The sequence below is a fragment of the Hermetia illucens genome, chromosome 5 (genome assembly GCF_905115235.1).
Source record: "Hermetia illucens chromosome 5, iHerIll2.2.curated.20191125, whole genome shotgun sequence".
NCBI lineage: Eukaryota > Metazoa > Arthropoda > Insecta > Diptera > Stratiomyidae > Hermetia > Hermetia illucens.
The window spans coordinates 40,314,026-40,335,152 of NC_051853.1; the positions used below are offsets into that span (position 1 = coordinate 40,314,026).

Consider the following 21,127-nt stretch of genomic DNA (forward strand, 5'->3'; position numbering starts at 1 on the left):
TTTTGGGTATTGAACACTAACTGTGACTGGTTTCTGATATGTGCGTACGCTCCTCGGCAACGGTATAGAGGGTCTCCACAATGCTCGCTTTCTCAAACTCGAGTGAGAATCCCAAGAATATTAGCTCGACGTTTTGGGCTTAAGCGAAGTAAAATGGTGGGACTCTGTAGGGTACTCTTCTTGCCGCTATGCTTATGTACTCTAGAAAGCCAAGTGATAGCACACGCGAATCTGGTGTCAGAATCCTTCTGGCGGCTACCACAAGGCACGCGCTCTTGACCTGGAGCCGGTTTCTTACAGGATTCTGACTGCAGGATTCCGATCTAAGTTACGGAGCATCACAATTATACAGTGCTATACACGAAGTTTTTCGACATAGTGGAGAAGCACGCTTCCCCAAGCAATTACGGCTCCCTAAAAGTGTCATTGTGATCGCAATGTATCGTAATGGTGGACTCTAATAATACCTTGCTCGGACATGTGATGGAGAAACATGGTCTTGCCGACCGTAACGATAAGAGTGGGAGGTTTATAGATTTCCAAAACTTCCACCGCATCGTCATCGGTGGCACATTGTTCGAACACTGTCATTAAGTCAGTTGGGTTTTAACTAACCGACACCGTTCCAGCAATCAGATTGGCTGTTCTGCGATTTACAGGCGATTTAGGAGTTGCCTCATCGATCTGCGTAATCAGAGAGGTGCTAACATCGGTCTTGCAAGAGATCACCGTCTTATGGTCGCTTACTTGCATGTTACGTTCGCCACTTCTCGCAGGAATATACGTTAAATAATTCGCCAGAAAATGTTGATGAGCATTGGACCTTCATCAAAAATGCTCTTGTTCTGTCCCGAAAGTACATCACAAGAGATGACTGATTGCTGATTAAAAGATCTATTGGTATATTCATAAGCTCGAACATCGATACCATGCGAAATTCCGGAAAGTTGAACGTTGTGTGTACCATAACAAAAGGCAATCTTTTGTCGCGAGGTCGTAAAAAACTTACCTCATGTGAGTCGTTCACTCACCATACGAAAAAGTGGAGGAAATAATGCTCGAAAATCGTTATGTTGACATTTGAAAGATAGCAGAGACTATCAATATCTCTTATGGATCGACTAAGCCATTTTTATGCATCTAGATGAGCCAATTCGTCCTAAACAGCCAGATTTTTGGGCAGACACCACTCTCACTCTTTGCCACGCTGTAACATTCCAGTCTGATTGCCACTAAATTTGTAGCCAAACACCAAATGAAAGCTATCTTTCAGGGGCCGTACTGGTCCCTACAAATTTCTCCTGTTTCTTAAACACAAATATTCGCGCCAGAAGTCGATTGCGGTTACAGCCTTAGAAATTCGTTGAAGAAATTAAGGCCATTCTCGTAAAGGTCTATCAACATTTGTCTTATATCTTGTCGTTTTCTTTTAATCAATACAGACCAGAATTATACATATAACAGGTAGGGCATAGCACGTCAACCACACTCACGCGTGATTGCCAGAATTGCACTTCAGCTCCCCCAGGACTTTCCGAAATGCCCACACTCATAATCTACTGTTCTGCGCTAAGTGCTCTTAGGGCGATCCATTCAGCGACCATTTTGGAAGAGTTTATTACACTGCAAGGAGTAGCCAGAAATGCAATTGTCGCATTTCTTTAATGTATCACCTTTCCACTGCCACTTTCGCCTTCCGAACACAGTGCGTAAGAGTACCAGGCCTGAGCGCCGACCAAGTGTCAGGCTAGCGTACCCCGATAATAGAACGCAGACAGGTATTGACGAAAATTTTGAGCTTTCGGGCAACAGTAAAGTTCACTTTCCATGCGCAATTCCCATATAGAAACACAGAAAGAACACTAGCACAGAACAGTCTCAACATGATCTCGGTCTTGAGACTTCCACATTTCCAGATTTTAAACACGGCAGCGAAAGCGGATCTAGCGCTGTTAATGCGTCCGGCAAAAGTCCGCTCGGTGCCACTCTCTCAGAAACCACGCCTCCTAGATATACAAACTGATCGACACTTCACACGATGACCCATCAAACTGAAAACCATGATTTTACTTATCTTCAATCTAACTCTACCCGGCCATTTTCCCAGGTCAATGACTCGATGAGAGAGCAAACAGATGTTATCAGCGAGCGAGGTGTTGAGGAATGATGTCATCAGGGCCATTGAACTCCTGCACGTCTTCTGGACAAGGCAGCATTAGGAACGTCACCGATAACGTGAAGAAACAAAATCGGTGGAAAGACTTCGCCTTGGACCTCAAAATCCTTCGGATTTTACCTCGGTGCATCACGTGGAATTTTGCGCCATCATAAGTCGCTGTAATACTAGCTTCTAGTTGCTCACGAAAGCCCCTCCGATGTAAAGCACGCCAAATACATTCTCTTTTCGCCCCATCAAGAGCTTTCTCGAAATCTAGGAGCAGGCGAAGCAAAGATCTAAACTCCGCGCACTGTTCAAAATGATCCATAGAGTGCTAATGTGGTAAACTCAGGAAGATCTGGAGCGGAAACCAGCCTGCTCTCTCTCGATGAAACTTTCGAAATGTTCTTTGAAGCGTTCCAGGATTATTTTAGCTATTACCTCTGCAACGGCAGGGGACACGCAGATAACCATGCAATTGTCACACTCAGAGCGGATGCCCTTCTTTGGAATCTTAGCAATCACACCCCCCACTTCGACCCTCTGGGAAAAGTCTCGGATCCTCAAGAATGGAAGCAGCAGATCTCTAGCAACTGCAGGTTTGAGTGCATTGATTGCCGAAATGATTTTTCTTCTGTTTGAAGGAACTTCCCCGAATGTAATATGGGTAAGAACCGCGGTGAAGTGTTGCTTCCACCTCTTCAGTGGCTCATCATGGAGGCTGAAGAGTAGACCATTAACATTCCTCACAGGACTATCGAAAAATTTGCCACCACATGCAAGCTCTTTCGTGATGCGGTATACACTTCTGAAATCATTGCGTTTTGTGGCATCTTTGGCTTCCTTGACCATCCATAGTCAATAGAGCCTTCAGTATCTACCGTTCGTCGATCTGCTTCCACGATTCCGCAGTCAATCATATCTTATGACGCCCTTTCGGGACGTGGCCGACGACCTGCACCCGAGAAAAGAGCATTTTTGATGGCAGCCATGTACTTATCAAGCGGGTTACTCAGTGTAGCGAGCTAGACCATAAAAGCGGTCAATGTTAAACTTAAGGGTTCGTAGCTATCCAAACCTGCGAGAAGGGTGGACGCAACACGCAAGCGATGGCAAGCGGCCATCAGATGGTGATTCCTTTCGAGGCCAATGTCGGCGAACCCCAGCATACAGGATGAACCACTTGCCTAACTATTTTCAAGCCTGCAAGGAAATAATATTTTGCAACTTTATGTTACCTTTTACAATTGCGTTGGCAGACAACAAGGTGCAGACAACGAAGAAACTTACTCAGATCAGGACGTTTAAGCAGGAGAATTGAAAACTACAATGTTAAAAACCGCCTCCCTTCATCGCTTCAGAAGAAGAATTTAGGGCAGGCAAATATTCTTAGGGAACTTATAGATCAAAAGCCCCCTTTCCGCCCCAAGAAGTAGTGTAGACTACTAGCTTCTGGCACAAACTCCGCGAATAATATGGACAGGTTCGGCAATAATCAAGAGGCAAGAGGAGTGAAAATATACGCATTTTTGAATAAAACTATGATCCTTTTTTATGTAATATTGTAAATCTATTAACAATGAATTTATTACAGAGCCTTCCTAGAATAATAGCAGGATATTGTTTCAAAAATCTTCAATCCCAAATAAAGCCCTACTTCTTTGTAAACGTGAAAATGCAATTTAAATCCCTTCAAAATCAGTTTATTGAATCATTTTCGTTTAAAATTGTCCTAGGCTAGGCACCTTTATATAAACCTATGGCTGTGATAATACGATTTCGCAAACAAAGCACCCTTTTTTCCTGTCCAAATACTTCTACCAGTTCGAAAAACACAAAAACCCACATGCACACCACCCCCATCACCCGCAATGCTTCATAATACAACAAAAACATTCACCTGCAATGGGAAAAACATTGAAGGAAAAGACAAATAACAAGAAAACACAAATCGATTGTTTCCTGGCAGGATGCCGACAACGATATTTCCTTCAATAGACTGCCGGTCCCAACTCCTTCTATGAACAGTAAGTAAAAGTCAGGAATGAGCTACACACGTAAAATCAATAGCAACCAAAAGAGAGAAATTACCTTAGAAAAAAAAGCAGACACAAAACCAAACCAAAGAAAACATCCAGAAAAACAGGATAATTTGCCAAGTCCCTGAAGGCTTTTCTCGATAGCTCGCAAAATGAAAAGTCCTGCAAGTTTCAGTGCAAAATCGCTTCACCCTCGATTTATGTGAACATGAAAGACCGGATTAAGTATTTCTCGGAGATGGTTAACGCACGAAGGAAGTGAAGTATCTGCAAGGAGTTATTAGGACGGTTGGGAAAGGAAGAATTGTACAGCAGATGAGAAAGGCAGTGGTGCGTAAACTTTTAATGCAGCTAATTTCGATATTTGATTTTCTTTCAGTTCCGGAACTCTTTGTGATGAACTCACCACTAACACTTTTCAATCACTTTTCAATGTCGACTCCCAACTCGAAGGGAGCTTTCTAATCATGATCATCATTATTATTCTTCTTCGTCCGTTTTACAAAATGAAGGCTCAAATTAGCATTCTGATTTCAAATTCATCAAATCTATTAGCATTTTCAAGTCACAGATGCATCAGTTGACTGGCGATTCTTTTTTTCGGATACTTCACTCAAAATTGGAATTCCCATTTCCAACTAAATCATTAAAGATAATTTCTTGTATCTAAATGAATTCAAGTGTGCACTTGCCAAATAATCATAAAGTACTTTCTGGTAAAAAAAGTAACAAAAAATGGGGATTTTAGATTTTAGCCAAAGTCATTTTCAATGACTGTGTATAAATAATTCATTATTTTGCATCATTAGAATTATTTGGGAGTTTCTCTTCAGTGAAGATATTTGGATCTTAATATAACAAACATTCAGTTGATTGTTGGGCAAATATTATTCAGGGAACAAATCAATATTTGGAGACAAATAGAATATAAAATGACATCGATAAACACATGTGCCATCTACTCAATAAATAGTGGGTCGGCAAACGAGCAAAGAGCGTCAATGACACAGCAGCTTAACATAATCCCGGATATGTTATGGAGGGTAAGAACTCTTCTATCTGCTTGTGTCTGGGAAGGAAAGATACACACGAGAAGTGGACTACAAGTAATTCAAAGCATGACATGATTGGAGTCCTTTTTGCTTAAAGTATAAATTATTACAGAGAAAGAACCAAAAAGGATTTGAGATTTTCATTTAATTATTAAGGAAGCGTTCTTCAACATGTATTGCATGCTATTGTAGAGGAATGGTAATAAAAAAGATGCGAAGCAATAATTCCTTAAGCTAAAAAGCATGGGAGCAAAAAGTGGCACTGATGAAGACGTTGAAAGTCCATTGTACAGACCTCAGATTATGGTGGTGTAACCCACGAAATTTACATGCTCACTCCACTGTTTTTAGAGATTTGTCTGTGTACTCTCCGCATGGATAAACTAGTAGCGGATATCAGAGAACGAAATACTGTGCAGTATTGGAAAAAAGTATTGATTTCCCAAGCGGAGTATAACAGAGCATAGCATAGCCCCAAGGACTCAGATCCGTCTAACAGAATATCCCCGATCCGTTTATTCCAGTATTTCTGTTAGTGGATGCCACGGCGACTGGATTACATCAACACCAAAAACGTGCAATCTGATGATAGACAGGGCACTTACATAGGAAGTATTCCGTTAATTCCACTTCCTCGTTAATATAAAAGCTTTCTCTCTTTTCATCGGCTTCAAGGCTCCCTATGATAGCATAGCCAAGGTAAAACTGTCTACAGTCATAAGAGAATTCGGTATCCCGACGAAATTTATAAGACTGACTAGTATGACCCTGACTAATGCGGTAGGCCAGATAAAAGCAGCAGGTTCACTTTCCAGACCATACAACATCAACAACGGTCTAAGACAAATGGATGCCCTATCATGCGTCCTCTTTAACTTGGCCCTGGGAAAAGTGATTTGCGATGCTGAAGTGAATGCGAAAGGTAGCATCCCCTTCAAGTCTACCCAATTACTGGGCTATGACGACATTGACATTATGGAACGAGTAACCCGAGATGAACAGTCTACCTTCATCCAGATCGAGCAGGCATTGCAAGATCTCAGGATGCACATTAATGAAGGCAGGACAGAGTACATGGTGGCAACATCAGCACAGCGGACAGGACTGCAGCAGAAGTCGCGGCCTTGATTCGGCTAATGGCGAATGTTGGTTGACCTATATCTACCAGGAGACATCTCCTTATGGGAGCAATGCAGTCGGTTCTGCTCTATGGCGCGGAGGTATGGACTGATGCCCTTGACAAGGAGATGCATCGTAAGCGCCTTGCTTAAGTGCAGAGGCGGGGAGCTTTCCGAATGGCGTCATCGACAATTTAGAACGTACCGTGAGATTGATTACTTCCTTACCCAACTTCTAAGCAACCCCGAAGACTTGAGTTCTTAGCAAGGAATACCCCGAACCCTTTGCCGCGTTCGAGAGATCCGATGAATTTTTGACCTTTTACATGAGATAGATGATTCTGTAACCTCTTTTCCTCTTTCTTCTTCTTTTTCTTCAGCCTTTTCCCTGTTCACAAGGGGAGCGGCTCTTGGTGATCGGTTTCGCCATTTGGTTCTATCAAATGCCTGATCTGGATGCAATCGCGAGGCTTTTAAACTCCCATTTAGCGTATCAAGCCACCGTTGTTTCGGCCAGCCATTTGCATGCTACCCATCCCATCCCATCCGAGTGAAGTCCCTTTAGCGCGAATTGCGTCACCATACCATCGAGGATGCCTCTCTCGCAATTTTTCCACGATCAGTACAACCTCATATTGACCGCGTATATCCTGATTTCGGATGTGATCAAGGCATGTCACACCACTAGTCCAACGCAACATCTTCCTCTTCATTACCACAAGACGCCGTTCACTATCTTTTATATTCGGCCGTGATGTTAACGAAAACTGTGAGCTAACGTAATAATGACGGTCATTTCCCATGTGGTTTTTTTTAGATAACAGCACAGAGAGAACATATTTTAAGTGTAGAATAACCTCAACTTGATGTTGGAGAGGAGGCACAATGATTGCGATCGACCAGACTAAATACTTTCATTGATTGGTTGGCGTTAGTCTTCATTCCAATGATTATTCTTGTTTTATCCGGATTCAAATCAATTCATGCTTTGAGATGTCCCCAGTATAACCAAAATTTTTAAGGAATGATATAGGAGTCTGTTGAACTCACCAATATAACGATGCAAAGTAACATGAAGAACAATCCTTATCGTGAGAAGTGGCATTAGTATCAAACTAGATACCTTGATAAACTCTACTTTAAGCCGCAGATTGCTCAATCGGCATATATTCACTTGACTTTTGGTCACTTACCATCGACTTCAATGTTCAGACCAATCTTGGTCAGTGAATTTTCATTGGCGCGAATTATGTGACCATTGCATCGAAAACGCCTTTCTGGCAGTTTTTCCGCGATCGGTGCAAACCCATATCGATCGCGGATATCCTCATTTCGGATGTGATCAGAACGTGTCATGCCACTATCCGACTTAACAAATTGCGGTGATCGGGTAACCTAATCCGTATAAGTGACCCGCCCACCGGAACCTTTTGAGCTTGACTTCATCCACAACCAAAAGGTCGTAGTATAAATTCCATTATCATAGAGGCTACAGAATCGACCATCCTCATGTAGAGGGCAATATCTATGATAGAAAAAGAAGACGTGGCAGACCACACCTCAGGTGGAGCGATGGCGTAGGTCAGAACATCAGAGAGCTTTTACGGATATCGAATTGATGGACCCCGGCAAAATCGAGATGCCTGGAGTACCTTACTAAGGCAGAACTTGATCAGATGCTGGTTATTACGCCATTGATGATGATGATGAGAAATTTATTCTATTCTATTCTGAACTGATGTTCAGATGGTGAATTGTGGTCAGCTACACTACTGTTTATTTAGTTCTGACAGGGAAATTTGGTGTGTCTAGTGACATTTGTTCTTATGGAAACCTTATTTACAGTTTCTGATAACACCACCATTCGCCAATGCTACTGACACTCCAGCCCAAACTAGCAGTTCCTCTTTTGCTAAGGCATTCAAGACTTCATTTCGTTCTGCGCCACACTGACTAGGTACCCAGACTAGTTCTACCGTATTGAATCAAGATGCAAAGTTCAAACAAGTTCTATATTCCCGAACAATTTTTGAGATAATCAAGGAATTACTCAATGCCTTTAGGGCTACTTAGCTCTCGCTATAGATTGGGCTGTGCCTATCGTTCAATGACTAGTAAATTATAGAGGTTGACGCTTTGTGAATGTACTTTCTGAAAATCAAAAGTGGATTCAGTGCTCCCAATGTCAATTGCAAGTATCTGTGTCTTCCACATCCGTTGTTTCTCTATAAACCTAAACGAATTAATCTATGCAGTGCTCTGAATAGATATATATATTCAAATTGCCTCGATTACATCTGGAAATACAGTTCTTGATAATGAAACTAACGTACGAAAAACCTTTGTCACATCTTAGCCCACCACACTACGGGTGCGCAGGCGAAGATCGGTCTAATGATAGTATATGAGGCGTAAACCCCTGCAATCAAGCAATAGTCCGTCTCCATAACCTACAAGTTGAGAGCACTCGTTTCTTTTTGACCTCTACATGTTTGTTTCAAAGAAGCTTCTTATATAAAATTTTCCCAGGTATTTCGCCTCTTCGAAAAGTTGAAAGATTATTGTCCTCATCGTTGAAAGACAACGATCCTTCAGCTACCCCCTTTTTGTAGAAATTAGCTATCAGCAAATCAACAGTTTGTTATATATTTCTATACAGAGAGAATAAAGAATAAAGAGCAGACTAATTAGAAATTTCCATGCTCGCAAACATATTATTTGTCACTCAACGGATACGACCTTAGCGCTCTCTTCCGAATATCACGCTCAACCAGATTCTCGAAATATTTCAATGGGAATAATGTTAGTCTAATTTATTTGGAGTTTAAATTACACATCTTTTCCAAACTTTGACACGAAGACTACCCTATCCTTCTGTCGAGAGATGAGCCAAAATGGGGCAAGTTGGATGGGATGCGACACAATTTCTCAAACGACGCTGCTAAACTGGTGAAATCTGGAGAACCTTAAACAAATGATTGTGGATTTAAAAAAGAGGCAAAGAGAGCCGAACTGAAGATGAAGAACATCCAAGGCGCTGTTCGTTTCACTCTTCAAAAGAGAACAATGAAAGTTCCGAACAATTTATGTCTATTGGTAACATGGTTTCTGCTAACATTGACAGTAAGCTACAATGGTGAATCTATTTGTTGGAACTTCCTTTTTGGTGGAAAGGATGTATTTTGAAGCCTCGATTTCGTATAGATTGCATCATAGCATCACATCTGATTTTTTCCGATTTTTCGGTTAGATAGGTTCTGAGAACGAGAGACAGAACTCCCCATATGACTACCGTCTAACAACAAACATTATACCCCACGTGAATGAGGAGCCGCCTTAAAGTTAATATAAAATCAACCCACTTATTGCATATTGCATGTTTTTATCAAATTTCATGCCAATAACTTCAGCCGTTTCGCAATGAATTGGCTGATACAGGCAGATAAATGGACAGACAGACATCAAATCTAAACTAATAAGGTCTGGTTATACACAAAACCATATGGTCATCGTGGGGGTTGAATATCGACTTTCATATTGCAATGCCATTATTACCCATTGGTAACGAACGAAAGAAATAAATTGTCCACCTGTATAGGTTGTTTTTACTGCCAGCCAACGATACTACTCACATCATTACATCAAAACCATAAATCTGGGGCTATTTTGCAGATTCATTGTTTCCTATCACTTGGTAGAAGTGGACTCTGATCATTTCTTATCAATGGAATCACCGTAATAACATATCTCACGCGAATAAGTTGTACTCGCACTTTTTGTTGGGAAGCTGGTTACATGCCCAAGCAGATTGAGCACTGATTACAATTTGACGACTAAGTACTTTGAGGAGGAGATTCATGCTTTTGTTGGTAGCAGAAGTAACCCCCCCCCCCCAGCTCTTCAAGTTTCAGGTTGACAAAGTGGGTCATCCTAAAGCGGAGTGTCAGACTCTTCAAAACCATCAGTTTATTACCTTATTACTAAACATACATTAAAATCAGCTTACCCAAATTTAACAGACATACAAATACAAAACTCGACTCACCTAGAAAGAAATAAGAAAAATAAAATTTAGAATACAAACTGACCATCATGAACACAATTGATTTAAAAAAAAATGCATTTCCATTCTTATATACATTCTCTAATATTTTAAAAGTAAGTGGTATGGTCCATTTTTCTTTAGAGAATCCCTTTGGGCCATACCATACATATATCTACCAAATTCTTGACTCTAATAATAACTTTATGGAACAGTTTCATGTCAGCCTCTTCCTTCGTATTATTAATTTATTATTATTGTATCCTCGATAGGACTGGACGATGAACATAAACATCCATCATGAATCGGGATTCGAACCCGGGACAAAGAGGTTTGAAAGCTAACAACCAACTAATTCAACCCCCGCACAATTAAAGAAGTATTACGGCCATAATTCAACCAAACTGGCACTCAAGTTGGTATAGGACAGAACGCTATCAAGTTACTTTTTGATGTCAACGGAAAAGCAAGTAAATAAATGTTGGTCTCTGAAACAAAGGGCCCACCAATAATCGACCTGGACCAATAAACAACATGGGTTAAGTTAGGCTAATAAAAAAAATAGAAGAAACCGTAACACCAAGCACTCAAACCAGAATAAGCCCACTGTATTATCCCCGAGTGGGTCTATTCAAATAGTTCTCTGCCAGCGCTTCGTTTTTACGAATCTAATGAGATCACCTCAAGAGAGTGTGTAACGTTTTCGTTGTAGTGAATCCTAGCAGGATATTCTCGCCAAGAATCCTGGAAAGACAAGCAGACGCATACAAAACCCAGCTTCCACTGGGCTCATTAGAAGCCCTACTGGAATAATCATGTCCTTCTTTCAGGTTAGTACAAATGACGGTCTAATGTCCTCAGGTTCCTTTCCAAAGGTGTTAGCATGCAGCTATGCATTCAACTGTACGAATTCTTGTGCCTTCGATCTACAGAAGACAACTAACAGCGGTTGGCATGATATCAAAAGCCCTTTCTGATATCGCGGTGGTGGAGTTATACATTTATTAAGACAATCTGCCCCGTCATTACTACAAAAAACGCCAAAGTTTCTCGCACCCACATCAGGATCACTACATTTAGCCAGCTGAATTTAAACTAAACTTGGAGATAGTTCCATTCCAACTTTCCAAACTTTCTACCAACTATTCACTTGCAATGTGGTAACTATTTTTTTCGATGGTTTCGTTTAGTCTCATTCTCAGACTTTACAAAAATACCCTCACGCTGGATAACCTCTAGTATCAAATGCAAAATTTAAAAATGTAGATAAAGACTGCCCCAGAGAGCCTAGTACATGAACTGACGATATTGACGAAACAAACGAAAGTCACAAAATCGCCGGAAAGTGAATGCTTTAGGCTCTCATTGTTGAAGAACTTTAACTGTATGACTGTTCTATATATTCGAGAATACTCTTAACTTATACAGAGATTCTTAGTACAGGGACTTCAGACTATTTCTCTAAGGGCTTGACAAGCAGCAAATTCACAAAGAAAGAATAACTTCCGCCTATCATAACTTCATTAACAGTAGTAAAATCCACTTGTATCGTATTCGGAGTTACGAATCTAATTTACAATTAAAAAAAAAAATTATTAAAAATCCACGAATAATCGATATATATGCTGAGGTCAAACAATTGACTACTTGATAGACTATTGCGGAATTTAACTCTCTAGGAACTGCTCCCCTGGGGTCTCTCTCTAGGAGTTAAACTGTTTATCTACCAAGAACACTAGTGCGCGGTGACACCCACATCCAGTACCAGGTGACCCCTACTATTAAAAAAAGCTAGTTTGCAGTCGAGGGATTGACTTGTCGTTTCAATGAGAAAGCCTGACTTTACTGTACTCCTGTGGCCCCTCTTAACAACCATACTTGTGTCATCCATATGAGCACTGGTAGCAAAAAGAACAATAAAAACAAATAACAAACAGGACCCATACTATAGATAAACTGATGTATCAGGTACACATCCCCGGAAAAGCGAAAAATCGATGATAACGGGCAAGAAGAAATAAATTGGGAGGTTGCTGCGAAGACCACAATCACAATCTGTCTTTAGAAAGTAAGGACCAGAATTACGTCTAAGATTGCATACAAGGCATCAATATAAAAATAAGCGTCAGTAGCACAGGTGCCAAATTTTATCTGCGCTATCTAAAGGAACACCTCGAACCGGAGAACTGAAACCTTCAAAACAGCTATGAGCAACAGAGATCAACCCTTTGTGGGACAGAATGCCTACCAGTAATTAAAGCCAAACCAAACAAGGAAGAAACCTAAGGTAGCTCAGGGGTAAAGGTAGAAGCCAGGAGGACCGAAATTAGCTAGCTAGCAGAATAAAGGGTAACCCACATCATTTCCGGGGTAAATATTCACTCATTAGGAGGAGGAAATCATCGAAAATCATCAACTTATCGTAGGGTTAATACGTAGGGGATATAGCGCCAAGGTTGTCTTCAGCGGCGTAACGTGACGATGAATACGGTGAAATAGCGCAAGACCACACTTCCTAAATTGACAGATGGAAGGGAACAGAACTGCCGACATGTATCGGAAACAATCTACTCGGGTACACATGAGGACAGTCTACTTTCCTGAAACTGAAACAATGGAGACTGTGAAGCTTCTAAGCCTGCGATCGCCCAAAATGATGGCATCCGCAGAAAGCTGTGCGGCGCGTTCCAGCAAAGCGGAGGACAACAACCCACTTTTCAGAATCGGGTTGGAGGACCGATCTATTGAGTTAATCACAAGCAACAAGGGCCGTATCATTTACAAATTCGATAATATGTTTGTACATGTGCACAAGGGAAAACCAAAAAGGGATACTTACGAAAATATATCAAATAGAAAATCAATCGGAATCCAAGAAGACAGAGCGTGAGCGAGCGAGTATATGGACTTGCTGCCTATTGAAGAGGAGAGGCACTAAAGGATAAAGGCAGACAGTTACAGGCAAGTGCCACGTCAGAGGATGAGCAGGGTACTTTGACACTGGAGAAGAGGTACAATCATCAATAGAACGAATAACCAGCACTAAGATAGTTCGGGCAAATCTTTACCGTGTAAAAGTTGCATCTGCAGTAATTGCAAATTTCCAAGAACACCGGGGGCGGATTTGTCGTTTGCAGGTAACATCAGGGGTTCCTTTTGCGAAAAACCAAGCGTCCATGACAAGAATCGTGAGTAAAATTTTAGAATTCAGAATTTCTGACTGGGGATCTCATGGCTGTGGTAAGTTCGATTGGAAATCAGCGGGAGAACTCGAGAAGTGATGGGGCCTTTGAGTTGCCTAGGAGATCCCATCGTCAAAAGTCATTAAACTGTTGAAGTAGTGCGAAAGGAGGGCGCTACCACTTCTCCTTGGCTGCGATGCTAACGCATACAACGGTATCTGGTGAAGCAGCGACAGCTGGCGAAGAGGTAAGCACCTTCTGAAAGGAATTTATCCATAGCATAAGGTTGGAGGTATACAATATAAGAAATAAGCCAGACTAGCAGTAAGAACTGGAGAGTGTCGGAAGAACTCTCTAAGTCGAATCAGGAAATAATAAAATTCGACGTTAAAGGGAACTCTGAAACAAATAAAATAGAAAGGAGTCAAATGAGAACAGATTGGGATTCCGGTGATATCAGGAATGAACTTGAACTGGAGATAGTAGTGGAGAAGTCATCATTGACGCGTATGAGGGCAGTTATGTGGTTTAAACAGTCATTTTAGGGTTGAAGAGGAACCTAGTCAGAATGAGAAATGAAGTCGGAAAATATTTCAATAGTATAAAAAGAACCCAGACTTAAAAAATCTCAACTATACCATTTTATCAAAATTCCTCCTTCTAATCCATTTGATTCAAAAGATGAAGAACATTGAAGAGAGTAACAAAAGTTCGTTCCCCAAAGCCTATAGTAAAACAAAACAAAATGCTGCCATTTCCATTAACGTGTTCAATAGTTCTTAGTTGAGTCAAAAAGTCACAAGACAACATTCTCTCTTCGATTTGCAATTCCAACTGTAAAGTACTTTCCATAGTCTCATGAGTAAATCATTATCGTATCTTACAATATAGAAGGCAGATCACAGTGCATGATATCCAAAGGGTAACCAAGGACCGGATTACATGTTAAAAAAAAATACGAACTTATCGACGACCAATAAAAAATTTGCTGATGAAATATCTTAGTTAGGTATTCTCAACGCTTTTGTTCTTGATCAATAACAGTTTGGGGCATGCTAACATGGCCTCGTCCGAGCGTAAGCAACATAATATGAGCCACCCTCGAACCCCCATGTTCAACCTGGCGACCAAAGTTGAATCAGTCACTGCGGTCATAAAGGTGAGTTCACCATGAAATTACTTTTCCTTGCTTTTTCCTTGATATACAACGTATTTTATAGTAATTTTTCTAGGACCCTAATAATTGCAAAAGATTAATTATGTTTAAAATTTGTTGAACACTGAACCCGCTTGATGACAGACTGGGCCAACTGTGGAGAATCTGGGACTGAAGAACATCCAAAAGGTGAGATACATACTTATCCACATGCACATAAAAGTAACTCTTGAAAAGGTGCAGAGCTACGAGGATGTGTGGTGGGTTAACAGCCAAAATTTCGGGCACATAATCCAAAATTGTGCACAGGAATGCGAAGTGCGCGAATAGTCACCAAGCTCAAGATCCTTTAACTAGAGGGCCACATCGCAACAACTGCGCCAAATTGATTATCCAACTAATTATCCCAGACTACCAGCTTATAAGAAGATGGAAACTAAGAGGAAGACACCAAATTAAGCAAAGTCTCTCAAGTCAAACAAACTTTGCCACAACTGTCACAAAGCGTGATAAGTCCTAGCTGTCAGAAGACTCTTCTCAAACCGGTGGCTCAACCCAGTCCCAATCAAACGTGGTCTCCGCCAAGGAGCAGAGTCAATTTGCTATTATTAAACTCATAATCATTTCATCGAATTTGATGTTGCCGATGCTCGAAAATATATCAGAGGAACTTAACGAAACCCTACTCACCTAACCACGGATAGTAGGCAGGTTTCAGTAGTTTCCATCTATAGATGCTTCTCTCTAACTAAATAACTAAGCCTCATTTTCGGTGGGGACTTTAACCTAAGGCACACCTTAAGGGGCGGTATAGTCGTAGATCAGAATAGAAAAACCCTACTAAAATAGATCTAAGCCAGTCATCCACCAGCTTAATTTGAGATGGTCTTGCTTGATTCACCGACAAAGCATGCGAGTCAATTTATCGTCGAGAGGTCCTTGCTGTCTGAGAGAACAACTTAGGCTTTGACGCAACATGTTAAAAATCTTGAGAAGTATGTCTGATGATTTCACAATTGAGCTTCCTCATCTTTCCAACTGCAAAAGCTGGCAATAGCCACAATAAGATCCTTTGCATACATAGGCTGGAATAAAATCAAATCAGACGTAACACCAAGGCGGAACTTGAAGAAATTCGCAGAAAAAACAGAAAGAAATGGACAGAAAAAAAGAAAAAGCTATCATCGTGTCTACCGACACCATTGAGCCTGCTGCATACAAAAAAGTAAAACTAAAAAAATCAATGAGTTTCAACACAACCCACTCTCACATAATATTAGTCCTTGCGGAATCTTTTGAAACTCAACTCAATTCGGATTTTAAGAAAGTATGAAGTGGGGCGGGATGAACCTCTTGCCGGTAACATCGTGGATACCGCAAAGTTTCATTTAAGGCCAAGTCTCTCTTTATCTTCACGGTTGAGATTCCGACTCCCAATATCGCACAGACCTTATTCAATTCGCTGATGATATGCCTATCGTCGCATCAAACCTCCACCCCAACAGGACAACCAAAGCAGTTGCATGGTAAATTTCTACAAGTATAGAGAAAACACAACAAAATAAATTAGGCAAAATTGCAAATCTGTATTTTAAGGAGAAAATCCTGATACTTGAAAGGTTAAAAGCCTAAAGCAGAATCAGGAAAAAAAATTTAGGAAAAACTTTGAGTATACAGACATGCGAAACGAGCCCATCTAACATCCTTGACATATACTCATACTGCACGGTAAATCGCGACAGCGACCACTCTTCAATCAGAACAAGATTTCTATGCCGAAATCCAAACAATGGAAGCAGCAGATATTGGAAAACTCCAAAATGGCGAAATAGTATGCAAATATGCCGGAGGGTTGTAGGAAATCTTGCAGACATGTGAACGACATCACGAAGTCGACAGCACCTACTCACAGGCAACTGACGCGTAGGAAACCCAGATAACTTCGAAATAGATGGGACGACTCAGTTGACAACACAAGCTACAACGCTACCCGGTTCCCGTGATTGCACGACACGGTCGCTCTATCGAGAAGAGTGGGGTGCCTTCCCAAAGTCGCTAATTCAGCAATTTTTACAAGTAGGGTAAAACAACCCCGTTGGCCACATTATCAAGGATTTGGCGGGAACATCCTTTACTTTTTTTACACTTGTGGTCTGGTAGGGGTACATTTAGGCTTAGCTCAAAATATCATGTAAGCGCTATTGTATATATAATAATAGTATTAAGTTAGGTGAAGTTTGTAATAAATTTAATTTAATTTGATTTAATTAATTATTGAATTTTAACTTAAATAATCCTTCTCTCAGCTTTGATGTGGGCGTAATTAAAATAAAATTTAACTGTCTTCTGAAAGCCGGAAAGCCGGAAGCTCGGCGCTTCAGGTATAAAAGGTTTTGTTTGTTTCTCCTGTGCATATATTAGAGTGCAGAACTATAACATTTATACATAGCCCGCTGTAAATATGTATTTAGCATGTCAGAATACTCACTTTAGTGTGATATTGATGTTTAGTACTTAAGGATGCAGTAAATTTACACGGTAAAGACGAGTTTACAGTACTGTAACTATGTTAGCAATAGGATGATTACATGCTTCATACTATAATCTATATTACTACGAATATTTATAGCTCTAGGATAAACTTAAGGGGGGTTTCTAATCAATTTGCCCGAAAATTTGGTAATATACTATTTTTAACTTAATTTGAGCAGATATCGACATGGGGAGTATTTTAGGACCTAAACACCGCATAGAGACAAGTTCGTGATTTTTTTCAAATTTTTCGGTTGGGTAGTTTCTGAGAATGGGTCCGTGAAAGAAATCATCCCTTTCGATTCCTCGCACTGCCCGCCTTTCCAACAAATGTCAAAACTAAGACCGGCATCGAAAAGTACTGATCAAGACCTTTCATTTGATATCCAACATAACTATATTCGGTGACAAAAAAAATGTGACCCCCCCCCTTTTGCATGTATGAGGACCCTCCTTAATGAAAAGGATGTTATTTACTGCATTCCTGGGCGCTCACAGTTCCCACCTTTTCACCAAATTTCGTTCCAATTGGTACAGTCGTTTCTGAGAAAAGTGTCTCTGCCAGATAGATCCACAGACATTGAACCGATTTTAATAAGGTTTTGGTTTGCAAACAAAAAAAAATGTATGAATACCCGACAACCACCTTTGCTGATGCAGGAAAGAGATGAAGCAATATCTAATGAGTTGCTTCTGTCCTGGACGAAGCGATCATTCCCCACTTTTAGTGTAAGATTAGCAAGAATAGCTAGGTAGAATACGGACTAAGCAGACCTTAGGATTCGTTAAAATTATTTTGTGGTCACAATTAAAAATAATGCCCTAATGGTATCAGTTGACCGATCTACGCTGAGTTAAATCGTAGATGCTAGAGCTGCACCTGAAAAAATGGTATTTTCTCGTGGACTGAAGACTAATTCTCAACTAAAGTAACGAACTAATCACATATATTAATCTGTTCGAAATAATCTGACTTTCCAAGAAATAAGACTGACATCTCTGCTATCCCAACAACTCCATAAGTATTCATTCGCATACATTGAATGTAAAATTTATCTCTCGATGAAAGTTCACCGAACTTTCTCGTGATATTGTAGACAAACGATGGCAATCAATAACGAGTCTGACAAAATTATCATAAACAGACTTCGAAATAGTGAAATACTGTAAATAACAGTCCTGGTGCAGAATTGATCTAAAGTCTTTTATTTTTACATAAAAAAAGACTATGGAAGATCAATTTGATTTTTACCAAACTCCTGTGCCCTCTATCCATATAATTCCAATATCCCTTACATTTAGTTACATATGTACATATCAATGGTAGGGGCGGAAGTCACGGTACAAGTACCACTCATCCATTCTGAATTACGAAGCCATTTGAAAAAAAGATGATTGGATTGGAATTTAACAAACTGAGCCAATTTAATTATCTACAAAAGTCAGACCAAACTCAATATAATCCAAACACACTTCAACAGATATCTCTTGCTCTTGATGTAACCCTTTTCGTGCAAGGGATGCTTTTGCTATAGTAAGTACATCTGTACTCATATGTACAACGTTCTGGAAATTTTTCTATGGCTCTAGATATAGCATATGTATATGAAAAAGTACGTATTCGCACAAATCATTTCCAGGATATTGCGTTCCAAATTTCTTAACCCTAGTAAAAGCCCGAAACTGTTAGGTCTATCCCCAAAGCAGTATAGATTAAAAATTAATTCTCTGCATAGTGCACACTTAGACCACTATCCTTTAAAAAAATTTAACACCGAACCTGACCTATCTCATAAGCTTCATCTTCTACGCGTTACGTACCTTATGGAATGTATCCTCAGAAGATTCATTTTCTCTCTCCTCTGATTAATCGTTGCGATTGAATTTATTATTCAAAGTGAAATTTTCTCACAGTAGCCCTTTTTCAACACCACCAGCAAATAATACAAAAAAGTACACAAGAATCACGCAATCCAACTCAAATTACATACACCGTGAGTCGATATAGATCTAATGTCTTGGACAACTAATGACTCCACCAATTCTACAAAGAATCAACTACGTAACGCTATCTTGTAGCAACTTAAGCGTGAAATAAAGCACTTATCACTTCACTGATTCCACTTCTTGAAGAAAGCCAGTTACGCCACAACACGTCCGTCTTAAGATAATGTTGCAAACCGACTGTTGTCTTCGCCGGCGGTCTTTACCACTTTACCACTGCAGCGCCTCTAATAGAAATCGGAATGAAAATGATGACCAACAAAAGTACCATCTCAAACTCTAAATCAATTCCATGTCTGCGAAACGTCTTAAGCGCTCCCTTGGCCAAGACGATGGAGAAGATGCTGGTTCCATATAAGATATAACAGTAAAATCCTCCAACACATATGACTCTATGACGATGATGATATTGAATGGCAATGACGATTGGGAAAGAACCGCACCGTGCAGCACAACACTACCACTGACTGCCGGCTTTCTGCAAAAATCCACCTTCCCTGGCCCTGGTCTGGTTCTGCTTCGGAAAAAGAAGTCCACCAATGTGTTCCATATGTGAGGATTATCGGGAAGTTGCAGTGCGCAGTATCTTTCATATACACAAGTGTTACGCTGTCACGTATCCAAGGCATCCGTGCAGTCGATGTCTGCATATCCAATTCACCTGAACCGTGAACCTTTGGTTAGTCCTCAAATATTAGCGAATCGTGCAAAAGGAATCAGTTTAAATAGGTCGAAAAGGATTTGAAAAGTTCAAAATAAATAAATAATGTAGGATGACGCTAATGTAAATCGATGCAAGCCAGCATTAATGGCATGCTGAATGCAGTAACTCAGATAGTAAATCTAGGACTCACTACTAAAGGGATTAGATTGGTTTTTCGGAGAAGGTACTTGCTCATTATTTTAATATGATAATAATAATAATCGTTGGCGCAACAATCCATATTGGATCAGGGCCTTGAGAAGTGTGTTAGAGCACTTCATTCAAGACCGTAACGGCACACTAGGAGGCAATGTGGTCAGCATTGCGCTCGCCCGAGATTACCTGATTTGACTCAGGTACTCATTCACAGCTGAGTCGACTGATATCCGACGTCAAATCACGATACAAATTCCACTGTCACCAGTGAGATTTGAACCGCGAGCTTCCGTACGACAGCCTTGTGCTCTAACCACTCAGCTATCCGGACATTTTTTTACTAATTTTTAATTTATTATAAAAGTACAGATATTTCGGAAGCAGATGGTCTTGTATTGTTAAAAAATTTTTTTTTTTAAATTTTCCTCCAAAGAGACGTGGTTTCTTCATCAACTGGCTTCACCTTCTGCAAAGATGGGAGTGTTACGAACATCCTAAACAGCAAAGTTAGTCAGCTGACGGGTACTTCACCAGCTTGTACAGATGAGACCGAAAGCAACTCTACACTCTGAGAAACAGACATCGTTAGTAGCCAGACCCACCATGCCTTCGTGTAGTCCTTTTACGATAAATTTGTTCTTTCTGGAGCGGTGCCATGCAGAAGGATGCAAATCCTAACTTTGTAAATCACAACCTTCCTAACTTCTTAACCTTATAAGCATTGGGCAGTATTTCCAACGCTAAGCAAATCTGACAATCAGGGTAAACCTGGAAGATATACGTTTATTTCTCAACAAAGATTCCTTTTAACTCGATACACGTTTCCCCATTAAATAGTTTCTTTCCACTCTTGGCTTATAGTAAAAAAATTTGAGATCTTCAACCATCAATAACGAACTGGAACATCTGCATCCTGAATTTCAAAAATCAATCTAGCATTGGCCAGAGTTTCCTCAAAAATAGTCCTAACTACGTTTGGAAAAGG

The 21,127-nt window shown here is 40.4% G+C and overlaps 1 protein-coding gene across 1 annotated transcript in view; it reads right to left on the minus strand.

The window, feature by feature from the left end:
• LOC119658256 overlaps nucleotides 1-19,758 on the minus strand; it is a 99,624-nt gene extending 79,866 nt beyond the window's left edge. Inside the window, exon 1 of the mRNA XM_038065541.1 lies at nucleotides 19,101-19,758. Coding sequence (XP_037921469.1) covers nucleotides 19,101-19,129 — 29 coding nt within the window. The 5' untranslated portion in view covers nucleotides 19,130-19,758. The remainder of the gene's footprint in view (nucleotides 1-19,100) is intronic.
• Between the last annotated feature and the right edge of the window lie 1,369 nt (nucleotides 19,759-21,127).